This window comes from Ahaetulla prasina, chromosome 2 (assembly GCF_028640845.1).
Source record: "Ahaetulla prasina isolate Xishuangbanna chromosome 2, ASM2864084v1, whole genome shotgun sequence".
NCBI lineage: Eukaryota > Metazoa > Chordata > Lepidosauria > Squamata > Colubridae > Ahaetulla > Ahaetulla prasina.
In genome coordinates this window covers 128,741,403-128,754,403 of record NC_080540.1, presented here as the reverse complement: position 1 = coordinate 128,754,403, position 13,001 = coordinate 128,741,403, and the positions used below count along the sequence as shown (strand labels likewise).

The 13,001-nt window shown below is 40.4% G+C and overlaps 1 protein-coding gene across 1 annotated transcript in view; it reads right to left on the bottom strand.

Moving 5' to 3' along the window:
* Positions 1 to 946: 946 nt before the first annotated feature.
* The window catches only part of QRICH2 (glutamine rich 2), a 73,674-nt gene continuing 61,619 nt past the window's right edge, over positions 947 to 13,001 (bottom strand). Inside the window, exons 25-27 of the mRNA XM_058171881.1 lie at positions 9,876 to 9,963; positions 9,233 to 9,358; positions 947 to 3,092 (exon numbers count right to left, since the gene is read on the bottom strand). Of these exons, the coding sequence (XP_058027864.1) occupies positions 2,962 to 3,092; positions 9,233 to 9,358; positions 9,876 to 9,963 (345 nt within the window). The 3' untranslated portion in view covers positions 947 to 2,961. The remainder of the gene's footprint in view (positions 3,093 to 9,232; positions 9,359 to 9,875; positions 9,964 to 13,001) is intronic.

Sequence of the window (13,001 nt, the reverse complement as noted above, 5' to 3'; positions counted from 1 at the left end):
TACATCAATTTTTCCAAGGCTGTTGTAACTTTGAGCCATCATTAAATGAATGGTCATAAGTCAAGGACTGCCTATATTACATTCAGCAGGTGGAACGTAATATAGAAGTTTAGAAGGTTTGTGGGAAAAGAATTATCTCTGGGAGAGAAATAATAAGCTATGGTATACGTTGAAAGCTATTACTTGCACCTCCTCCCCAAATAAAATATTCTCCATAAAAATATATTTGATTTCTTTAGGTTTTTCTAGAGCAGACAACGAAGAGGAGGCATGCTAGCTTCCACAAAATTGAGAGCAACCTGAAAAATTCAGAAAATCTCTGAAAAAAGCAGGTAGAAGGAACTCCCATTGACTGTATGGCATGGAAACAAAGGCTGGACTCTAGTACACCAGTTTAACTGAGCATTTTGCAGGGCCACTAACGCAAACACAACAGGGGCAGCAGCTACCTAGAAATCTTAGGGCAGAGTATCAATTTAAAGTCAACACTATTTCAACTTAAAACAACAAATCTGGTAGTAGTTTTCTGCAGGCTCATCTTGCACCCACAGAGGAACTTGGGCCTAGCGGGTGATGACAGAAAGACATCTGGAATGTACTGTAGCTTGTACATTGTAGCTCACCAAGGCAAGTGGTAGAATGTAGCACACACACACAAATGCTTTGTGGCTCTCTAATGACCCAGATTCTTGTAGTCCAAATCTGGTAGCCTCTATATTAAGGAAACACCCCTAGTTGTTTATTATTATTTATTTATTTATTTATTTATTTATTATTATTATTTATTTTATTATTATTTTTTATTTTATTTATTTATTTATTTTATTTTTTATTATTTTATTTTATTATTTTATTATTATTTATTTATTTATTTATTTATTTATTTATTTATTTATTAATTATTATTTCTTGATGGTGCATGCACAAGCAGAAGTCTGCTCCCTTCAATGTAGCCATTGCCTTTTTGATGACTAATACTCAAAGGGAGTCCATTGAAGAAGCCTTCCTTGGGTCCAGGAGATCATTACTTCAGCTCCTGGCATTCTGCCAAGATGGTAGCAATGTTGGCAGAGAAGCCCCACTGCTGGTCCCTGAGCCCTGGTCCAGTCTGATACTGCTAGTCTTTGCATGCTATTAGTAAAAAGCAGAGCAGCCACCTAAATTACAAGATAAAAATTCTTGAAAAGAAGTGCTCATTCTCATCCTTACAAAACATTTGCCTGAGGTTCTCAAGCTCAGGAACAATAGCTCCTCTGCATGTTTTAAAAAAAATGCAATGAAGTCTTTCTGTTGCAGGATGAGAGACTGAGATATTTGTGTAGTCTGGCTGAATTTTGTATTATGTAACTAGGCACTGAAAGATCCACAGCCATACTGGGAAACCAAATGTTCTTTTCCACCAAAGTTTTGTTTGGTTTGGAAAGCTTACTAAATTCTAAAGCGGTGATTTAAGATTCACTAGGGAACTAAATGTGTTGGCCACAGAGAAGCGGAATTAGTTGCTTGCCCAACTGAAACAGTGTGATTACTTCAAATGCATGCCTGAGATCAAGGGAATAATTGTTTGTCTTGTGAAGTCTAGAAATATTTTTGTTGGGTTCGCTCTGCTACTAAATTTTGACTGCTCAAGTGTCGATTCGCTTACAGAGTCACCCTGCGATAAAGGCAACTACAGCTAACCAACCGGCACATTAAATGCTTTTAAAGGTGATGCAGAATACCAACCAATCAAGGGCATGTCATTGTTTCATCCTGCACATAATGCAACACACTAATTCAATGGGGCTCAGAGGCAGGGTGGATATTTTTAAATGCTTGGCTATTTTGCGTTTTTCAGTGGAAAATAATGTTTTTTTAAAAGCAGCTGCCAACAAGCAATTATCCTCTGCCCTGCACTGAAGCAAAATACACCTCAGATTTGGAATCAGAGGAAAGTTAGGAATTCTACTGATCCTTATGAATGGCAGGGTAAAATAGTTTGCCAAAAATTTTTATATTATTTAAACTTTTAAATTTAACTTGTTATTAATAAGGCAAGGCTGAATCAGCATCAGTTATTAATTTGATGGTGTTCGGTATGTGCTTGTACATGTGTATGTTCATATGTACAGATCTGCACATTCATTAACAATACATAAAGCCTATCTTACCCACCACCAACCCTAAAATCTCAGTGCAACCCACGTGTGAACAAGTTTATAAACTCCTCACTCTGCCTCCATATTGATTTATTGCTGTTAACAGTTGCTACTGATTCTCTAGAAGTTACTGTTTCTGCATAATAAACTGACTGCAGAGATTGCTCAGTCCAGGAGTTAGAGCATTACTTGCTGTGATTTCTGCATTAAGAAGAGTCTCGAGGATTTCTGAGCTTTCCAGAAAATGCTCAATGGATGCAAAATCTGTAAACACATAGATATTTACATACTGATATTATGTCACCCGTGACAGGCCAGAAGACAGCCCACTTCTGAGATAGAGATAGATAGACAAGAAATGATAGATCCAGTCTCTCTTTCTCGTCACACAGCAGAGAAAAAATTCTCAGACTACAAAAGTGGCTTTCTTTTATATGGCCATTTTTATATTTGATTGTGGACACAAAGCAACAAATAGAAAAGGGAGACAAGCTGATGCTTAAAATCAGCTATTCTTTAGCCAGTTTATATAGTGGATTTTGTACTGAAATTGAGTATGGGTAAAATGAATGACCTGTAGACTCAGTGGAACAATGCAGAAGAAAGCCCACCACCACCACTTTCTACACCTACCCCTGCTCCACCCACTAGCAGATTCCTCCGGGGACATCACTATCGGAAAAAGCAGAGTGGGCATAGTCAGAAGGCCAGGACTCCATGGCAGCAAAAGATCTGCACCCTTCTCCTTTAGAACACTCTTTATTATCTGGCTTCATCAGTGAGAACTGTATTTTACGCAAGTACAAAACTGGATCCTCTTGGCTTAGGTAGACTGCTCATCAGACCGTTGTCTCGAGGCAATCGTCATTCGGACCTCAAAAGTTTCTCTCTCCAAATTTCCAGGCTCTTCCGAGTTCCTTAACGGAGAGGCAGACTTGTCTGTTATTGATTTAGCTGAAACACACAAAACAGCCACATCCAATTTTACTGTTGGTCTTATAAGAAATGGTTGAGCCAATCAGCAGAGTCCATTTTCCCTGTACAAACTTTTCCTTCCCCTGATTCCTATGCACAAAACCACCTTAATTTGACATTTTCTGGTCTCTGCCCTTAAATGATGAAAGAAGAGACTTCAGTCTGGCGTCTCTAGTTAAACCTGGCAAAGCCCCCTGTCTGAAATCCTGAAAAGCTTCTGCTGGTCAGAGAAACCAAACAGGGTGAGAAGAAGCCCTGAATTGACACTGGGCCTCTGGTGGCTCAACAGACTAATGCAGTCTGTTATTAACAGCAGCTGATTGCAATTACTGCAGGTTCAAGTCCCACCAGGCCCAAGGTTGACTCAGCCTTCCATCCTTTATAAGGTAGGTAAAATGAGGACCCAGATTGTTGGGGGCAATAAGTTGACTTTGTATATAATATACAAATGGATGAAGACTATTGCTTGACATAGTGTAAGCCGCCCTGAGTCTTCGGAGAAGGGCGGGATATAAATGCAAAAAAAAAAAAGAAAGAAAGAAAATTTCCTGGGATCCCAGACCTGCTACCATATCATTCTGCTTGCAAGCCATTTTAACTACTCTGCTGCACTTGAAACTTGCCTGTCTCTTAATTCCTCTGATGATCAGTGATTGAACATCTATTTTGGCTTAAAAGACATACTTGAAGGTTTAACATACAGGTCGTCCCCGACTTACAACAGTCTATTTAGTGACCGTTCAAAATTACAATGGCACCGAATAAAATGACATATGACTGTTTTTCACAATTGCAACCTTTGTAGCATCGCCATGGTCATGTGATCAAAATTTAGATGCTTGGCAACTGGTTCATGTTTATGACGGTTGCAGTGTTCTTGGGTCATGTGATCACCTTTTCCAACCTTCTGACAAGCAAAGTCAAATGGGAAACCAGATTCACTTAACAACCGAGTTGCTAACTTATCAACTGCAGTGATTCACTTAACAACTGTGGCAAGAAATGACATAAAATGGGGCAAAACCCATGTAACAAATTATCACTTAACAACAGAAATTTTGAGCTCAATTTAGTGTGCACTTCACTATAGTGTGTACTTGGTAAAAGGTAAACCTCAGGTTTAGCTCGGACTTAAATAGGGTAAGAAGGAAGGCTGATTGCTGGCTAAATGAAACACGAATCATGCCTACCATTCTGCCAATATCTTTGACCATGTGATTCTCACTGGTGAGAATCTGTATACTGTATGGGCAGTCCTTGACTTACAGCCATTTGTTTAGCAACCATTCCAAGTTACAATGCAACTGAAAAAAGTGACTTATGACCAATGCTTGCACTTACATCCATCGCAACATCCCCATGGCCACCTGATCAAAATGTGTGCACTTGGTAACTGGAATATTTTTTTCGATAGTTGCAGCATCCTTGGGTCATGTGATCACCATCTGTGACCTTCCAAGTCAGCTTCCAGTAACCATAATCATGGAGAAAGCTGGATTCGCTTAAGAACCATGTGATTCACTTAATGACTTCAGCAATTTACTTAACAACTGTGGCAAACAAAAGGCCATAAAATTGTGCACAAAAAAACCTGCCTTGTTTAGAATTCAAAATTCTGGTTCTGATTGTGGTCATAGGTCAAGGACTACCTGCATTTCTGGAGGTACATAATAGGCTATTTACGATACAATTTATCAAACCAAATATAGCAGCAACAATTATAGGGAGTCTTCAATTTACAATCTGTCATTTGATGACCGTTTGAAGTTATGACAACTCAGAAAGGGCACTTTACAGTTCGTCAAGCACATCACCACCCCTGCAGTCATATGACTATGATTTGGGTGCTTGGCAGCCTGTTTGCACTTATGACAGATTGCCAAGCGCCTCACAGTTATGTGATTGCTATTTGCAGTCTTCTCTGCTGGCTTCCACAGAAAGTCAGTGGGGAAGCTGGCAGGAAATGTTGCCAGCTGTTGCAGAATTCACACACGACCCATTCATGAGGAGTGGGTAAAAATCCTTCATAGGGCTACACAAATGAAGATCCCCACTTTGTTTCCCCAGCCCAGCATAGCCCAGCATAGCAGTTCCCTTCTGTGCACAGAGGGGAAAGGATATAATCTAAAGATTATGAAAATGCCCACTTAATTTCTACAACCCTGAACAAGAATTCCCTTTTGCACAAGGAGAGGACACTAATTCATGCATTGGGCTGAAGAAACAAAGCAGCATTCTTTGCAATCCCCAGTTTGTTTCTCCAGCCCAGTACACGACTTCCCTTCTGTGCATGGAGGAAAGAGAAACCAGTGCACTGGGGTGGAGAAACAAAATGAGGATTGCAAATATCTCCACTTGGTTTCTCCAGCCCGGTGCATGAATTCCCTTCTGTGCATGAGGGGATAGGAACATCTATGAAGGGCTGCAGAACCAAGGCTTGGATCTACCATAGGAGGACCTTTCCAGATACGGAAGGGAACTGCCTGCCCTCCTTAGGCAGACAGATCTTTCTCTTTGTCTGCTTAATGACCACAACTGGGAAAGCTGGGATTCAAGCAATGTGATCACATGGATATCTTGCTCAACAATGGAGATTCTGATCCCAATTGTGGTTGTAAGTTGGAGACTAACGTAATCCTCTTTAGCTGTGTATTTTTCATAGCAGAAGTTTTTTGTGTAGGGTTACATTAAGCTTCACTGCCAATCGTCTAGTAGTTTTAATATTATTATCTATTAAAACATGAATCAGATGTCAGAAATCTCCAACGATCCATCTGTTAAGCTACTGAAGTTCGCAGATGACACAACAGTGATTGGTCTTATTCGAGACAATGACGAATCCGCATATAGACGAGAGGTCGAACGACTAGCTTTGTGGTGCAACCAAAACAATCTGGAACTGAACACACTCAAAACCGTAGAAATGGTGGTAGACTTTAGGAGAAACCCTTCCATACTTCCACCTCTCACAATACTAGACAACACAGTATCAACAGTAGAAACCTTTAAATTTCTAGGTTCTATCGTATCGCAAGATCTAAAATGGACAGCTAACATCAAAAACATCATTAAAAAAGGACAACAAAGAATGTTCTTTCTGCGCCAACTCAGTAAGCTCAAACTGCCCAAGGAGCTACTGATTCAGTTCTACAGAGGAATTACTGAGTCTGTCATTTGCACCTCTATAACTGTCTGATTCGGTTCTGCAACCCAACAAGAAAAACACAGACTTCAGAGGATAATTAGAACAGCAGAAAAAATAATTGCTACCAACCTGCCTTCCATTGAGGACCTGTATACTGCACGAATCAAGAAGAGGGCCGTGAAAATATTTACAGATCCCTCACATCCGGGACATAAACTGTTTCAACTCCTACCCTCAAAACGACGCTATAGAGCACTGCACACCAGAACAACTAGACACAAGAACAGATTTTTCCCAAAGGCCATCACTCTGCTAAACAAATAATTCCCTCAACACTGTCAAACTATTTACTAAATCTGCACTACTATTAATCTTCTCATCGTTCCCATCACCAATCTCTTTCCACTTATGACTGTATGACTGTAACTTTGTTGCTGGCAATCCTTATGATTTATATTGATATATTGACCATCAATTGTGTTGTAAATGTTGTACCTTGATGAACGTATCTTTTCTTTTATGTACACTGAGCATATGCACCAAGACAAATTCCTTGTGTGTCCAATCACACTTGGCCAATAAAAAATTCTATTCTATTCTATTCTATTCTATTCTATTCTATTCTATTCTATTCTATTCTATTCTATTCTATTCTATTCTATTCTGTTCTGTTCTATTCTATTCTAAATACTTGTCAATTTCATTTCGTGAGCCTCTATACACCTGCAATTGCTGTCACCTTTTCTTGTAACACACAGAATCTCTCCATTGCTGCACCCTCGTTTATTTTTAAATGGCATCTTGTAGAGGATGCCATTTAAAAGATGCATCAAAGTTGAAAGCCTTGTGACTAGCAATTCATGTCTGATATAGTTCTCAGAAAGTGCTGAAATTTTCTGTGCTAAAGCTGCATTCTGTCCTTTCTAGCATGACCAAACCAAGTAACATGAATGAGCCCAAGTGATAGACAAATCTTGTCTGTTCTGCTCTGTGACAGTCCTATTTCCCAAATGCTGTATTTATAAAACAGCATCTATTTATACAGTAAGATCCCTACAACCTGATTTACGCTTAACGTAATGTTTTTATATGAAGTAATATCTGAGAAGCAAACTTGTGTTGGATGTTTAATATTTGAGTGCAAGCTATAGAAATCCAAGTTTCTCATTACTATGCTTATTTTCCCTCTTCTATTCTAGGTAACATGCATTTGCTTCATACATTCCAAACATACTGGCAATCTGCGCTCCCAGATGAGTTGGATGGCTGCTGCCATATTGAGAGAGTGATCCAAACATCTGGAGGACATCAAATTTAGGAAGATTGTTATCAGAGATCTATTATCCTACACATGTAATTATGTGTGAACCAGCATATTTAACCTGTACTCTGCTACCAGACCTTTCTTGAATTCAGTTAATAATAAAAAGTATGACCAGGCCACGCCTGAGACAGTGCAGGAGATAAATTTTCCAAGATTGAATCTGGGTCAGTCACTGGGTCTCTCAATCACTGGGTCGCTCTCTACTGAAATATTAATTCCATTAGGGAGAAGTTCCTTGAAGATGGGCTCCGCACAAATCTGAAAACTTGGAAGAGTAAACCTCTGGTCCTGGTGACCGATCCATATTCAATCTTGCAACATTATCCTGGGACACATATAGTTGCCTTCATTAGTAATAAATTTTCCCTTCCTTATCTGGGCAAGGTGAAAACACTTCACAGTAGGTTCTGTACTTTTCCTACATTAGTCACTGGGTAAGTAAGCATTGTTTTGGAATGATAAATTCACCATCGATTCTGGACAGATTTTTCAACCAAGCTGCTGCAGTGGGATTCTTTAATGACTAAGTTTGCATTTGCATCTCAGATGTGACCATTCAGCACCTCAGTGCTACCAAGGGGAATTCTGTATAACGGACAGATGGATTCATGGCCATGAAGAATGCAAAGAAAGGTAGAATCACTCAGCTGGGAAGAGTTTTCTCACAAAAACAATAGAAGATCTACCGGGCATGGAACAGCACATCAATTCTTAACTACCAGTTTCATTCCTACTTTTAAAAACATTTTTGAAAACAGCAGCCTTCCACAAAATGATATCCTCTACCAGTACTGGATTACAGTTCCTGTTATCTTCCATTTTGAAGCTTTGGGACAAAGCAGTTATTGCAGTCCAACAGAGTTGGAAGGTCAGGACAAGGCTGGGAAAGTATGCTTTGTTTCTGTCCGGCCATAAGGGACTCTTTACCAAAGAGTTGATGTCTTGAAGATTTTCTCATGCTTTGGAGATCCACTGTCTACATGAATCATAGACAGAAAGAGGGGTTCCTGTGACTGGGTGTCTGCAGAAAGACAGAGGCTCAATGCTTAAGCAGGATCTGGCAGTTTCCTGGGAAACTAACCTCATCTCTCATGGGAAATGGAAGAACATAAACATACTAGTGAAAGCTGCAAAAGAGAAAGTTGCAATCTGGCTATTATATTGCTGGCCTAAGTGAGATTCTAACAAAGAAATAGTCCCAGATTTCAGTACTTCAAGCATAACGAGTTACTTTTTTTTTTTAGTGCAGACTGAATTAAATTTTGGGGTTTGATTCACCCCAAATTTGGAGAGTTCACAAATGCCCACTTTTGCTTGGCCTCATCGTTCAAAACTTTCAATTTTATGAAAGGTCACTAATTCAATAGCTCTTTGCTTTTCTCAAGGAGATCTTGTGAAGTGTAGTTCTGTCAAGAAAAGAACAGGTTGTTTGGAGTCTTCAGCAAGTGTTATCTGCACGATGCCCATCCTCCAGTGATAAAATTGAATACAGACCATCTCTCAGAACCTTCATTTGAGCATCATCACTGCTCTGATTTCCTCAGCCATTAATTCATAGACAGTTGAAGGAAATACTCTCTAAGCATTTCTGGGTGGGCTTCAGGCATCATTTCCATTTCTAATCAAGCTTAATTCAGGATTGTAACGTACCTGATGTGCTGCCCACGGACAGTTTCGCAGTGTGGGGGCGAGTGGGGAGGTTGGCCAGGTCACTGAGCATGGGGTGATGCCTTTGTGAGGAAGACCGAGCGAGCTTGCTTCTTGTTCTTGGGACATCTGATAAGAGAAGTGTGAGGGGAGGGATCAATGTTTTGGACACAGGTGAAGGTAAAGACCCATAGCCACTCTAAGAGGTCAAACATCCCGAACTATGAAATTACTATATGTTTCTCAGGATCAATTCCCCACCAGAACAAACAGAGATCTGCTTGTTTTATAGGCTGGTCTTCTCCCTCCTGGATCCCTCCTTATTTAACTATAACTTCCGTAATTTCTCACTTAAGGTCATGCTCTCTAAGTTTGGGAATCAAAAGGCTCCAAGTTGGGGATACTGCTATAAACCAGGGGTCTCCAACCTTTGCAACTTTAAGCCTGGAGGACTTCAACTCCCAGAATCTGGGGAATTCTGGGAGTTGAAGTCCTCCAGGCTTAAAGTTGCAAAGGTTGGAGACCCCTGCTATAAACAATTACTTGACAGGAAGGTACAGTGCCAAAATACTTCAAAGTGCCTGGGATAAAGAGAAAGAATTGACTAGTCTACTCAGAGCATCTGCAAACAGAACACAAAACTCACATTCTTTTCCGGTTATTGAAGGAAGATGTGTATCCATACGTCCTTTGTAAATATGACCATCAAGACCCAGTATATCTACTTCTTCATGCTGGAAGTAAATGCAAATACAGAATAAATTTCAGCTGAACCTTGCTAAAAGTTAACCACTTTTTACAAGGGTTTTTACTTGTAAAGCTGAAGAATGAGCTTGAAAACCGCACTCTGGTTTAGAACCGGATAGTCCATTGGAACTTAGAATTTGGATTTTTTTCCTTTAAAAAAATTCATAGGCAGCTATACATGTCTTGTCCCTAATCATTGCTGCCTCCCATCTGCTGCCTCAATTCCAGTTCTGGAAAATTGGAAGAGGTATGTCAGGTCTCTCAACTGCCATTCAGAAATCCAATTCTATTGAACTATACAAAGCAAAACAAGTGGGGATTTCTGCCCCTTGCAGTAAAAAGATACATGTGAGTACTGGGACCCTACTTGTGCGGTAGCAGGGCAGGAGCAAACATGGAAATCAAAGAAATGTGGCTTAGAAATTAATTGAACTTATTGAAGATTTCAATTCATTGTGATCCAATTTTGTTTCTGAACATAATTAAGCAAGCTGATCCCCTGTTCTCTTGTTAACCTGAGAGTCCTATTGAGTGATCAGCTCCTTCCACACACAAAGGATATACCACTCACAATTTTGGAATGTCCCTGACAACACTGGGGGCTTCTGCCAAACGTTTCAACTTCAGAACTTTCTCCAAAGGAGATACTGCAGTTCCAATTGCAGGAACAATCACTTTGCCCAAAGTGTTGCTGTAGAGATTTCCATCTCTGCAATCCTAAATTGCCTTGTTTCCTTTCTTTCCATCCTCACCCAACAAAATCCTCCCCTGACAACTGCTGACTTAACTTTCCCCACCTTCACTTCAGAGGTGGGTTTCAGCAGGTTCTGACCAGTTCTGGAGAACCAGTAGCGAAAATTTTGAGTAGTTCGGAGAACCTGTAGTAAAAATTCTGACGGGCCCCGGCCCCATCTATTCTCTGCCTCCAGAGTCCCAGCTGATTGGGAGGAAATGGGGATTTTGCAGTATCCTTCCCCTGGCCTGGGGTGGAAATGGAGATTTTACAGTATCCTTCTCCTGCCATGCCCACCAGCCACGCCCACAGAACCGGTAGTAAAAAAATTTGAAATTTACTCTAGCTTCACTAGAGAGTAAAAAGCTAATACCTCACAGTGCCATATGCTACTTGGCATGTAAGGTAAGTGAAATAGGTAGTGCATGCTTCATGGGGTCACAAAAACACAGTGAGGGGCTGTAATCAGGAAACCACCCAATAGACTCAATTTAGCTTTTTCCAATGTGCAACCTCCTTCAGAATTCTTAAATTACAATTCCCTCCATCTCTAGCTAACACAATCATGAGGGGAATGGCTGTAGGATTTGTAGTGAGACTGCATGTGTGTATGTGTCTGTACATGTCTGTGTTATACCAGATGAGAAGGTTTTCAGCTGCATCCAGCATTATTGGAATCAGAACAATGGACTTGTATTAGCATGGATGACTCTAGCAAAAATGGCCAAGTTGTGTTATCACATCTCTGCTAACGGAGGGGGAATAAAAAGAAATTACAGAGGAACATGTGGCTAAAAAGACTTTTGTTCTTCAGTTGCTTTTATATTATAGAAATCTCAGGGACAGACAGCAAAGTATATCCATTATCTCAAAGACAATACCAAGCCACCAACCTTGAAGTTAAGAGCGTGAAAGGGGAGACACTTTTAAAAAAAGTGATGTTGTTATCGCTGTTATTCAGAAAGGCATTATACTCTTTCTTCTCCAAGTGCTTAAATAAGGCGAGAGATTGTTATGAAAGACTGACAAGCTTGTCTGACCAAACAGTTGGCTGGCACTAGATTGCATTTCTCACTGCTGCCCAAATATGAAGCCTTGGAAATTTCCTCTTCATGTGCTCTTCTGCTTTCAGTATTGCAGGCTGGGGTCGTTCACTTCGGTTTTTCTAAAAAGAATCCTACACCCTGTTCTGCCCCTTCCTATTCTCCCACCAACACAGATACAAAAGAAAAGCTGACGAACCTTGAATAAGCTCCTGAAATAGACCTGTTCTGATTTTTTCAAAAGAAGCTAGCAGAACTTTTTAGCAAAGCATATGCTAGTGGGGCCCCAATTCTCAAGGAAAAGAAATTGTCTCCAATCACAAGAAAGGACTGAAAAAGAGATTTCTGTTCAGATCATCTGTATTCCTTCATCCTGCAGTATCTTCTTCCATTACACTATAAAACTGCCCAATTTAGGATCCTTTAGGAAGACGCAAACTTTGTCATTTTTAAAGCAGAGGAATTAATTATCAATTAGCTAAATGATATTGCTTTTAGTGGGCCTAGCGTAAGTATCTCCACCCAACCATCAGTTAAAACAGAAAGGGTAACTGTGGGCATGAAAATGACAAAGTAGTTTATACATAATGCAGTACAGTTCACAATATCCCATGTACTCTACTGTAGTTGATCCAGACTGTACCTAAATAGGAATGAGGTCTTGAGGGAGGTGCTGGTGGAACCAGGCCTCAATTGCTACAAAAGAGGCAAATTCCATGCTTAATAAAGATAAGATTTATAGGGCTCCCACCCTGAGGCACTGTAAGAATGTAAACAATGGACAAAGAACACCTGTGGTTTAACCCTACTGGGCTTTTTCTTACATTAAGCAAGGGCTGGGAAGCCTACTACCTTCTCTGTATTGCTTAGCTACAACTCTTAACATCTGTGTCCCTTGGTCACTCAGTCTAAGGTTGTTAGGAATTGTACTTCAGCAACATCTGGAAGGCCACCAGTTCCCTAGATCAACAGTCACCAACTGGTGGTCCATAAGAAAATTTTGGTGGTCCGCAGAAAAATTATTTGCATTTTTTATAATGCACTAAATCAGGGATCCTCAAACTATGGCCCCTCGGATGGATATGTGCAATGAATGTTTATGTTGCTTCAGAGAGTCTCCCCCTTTGGGGTCTTCTTGTGCGGTTGGGGGGGGGCAGAAATTCTGACTTCTTGTCTGCTTCAGTCTCCTTGTGCAGGGCTTTGGGCGAAGGCTGGAGGGAAGTGCCGCTGGTGGCGAAGAGCTGGAGGG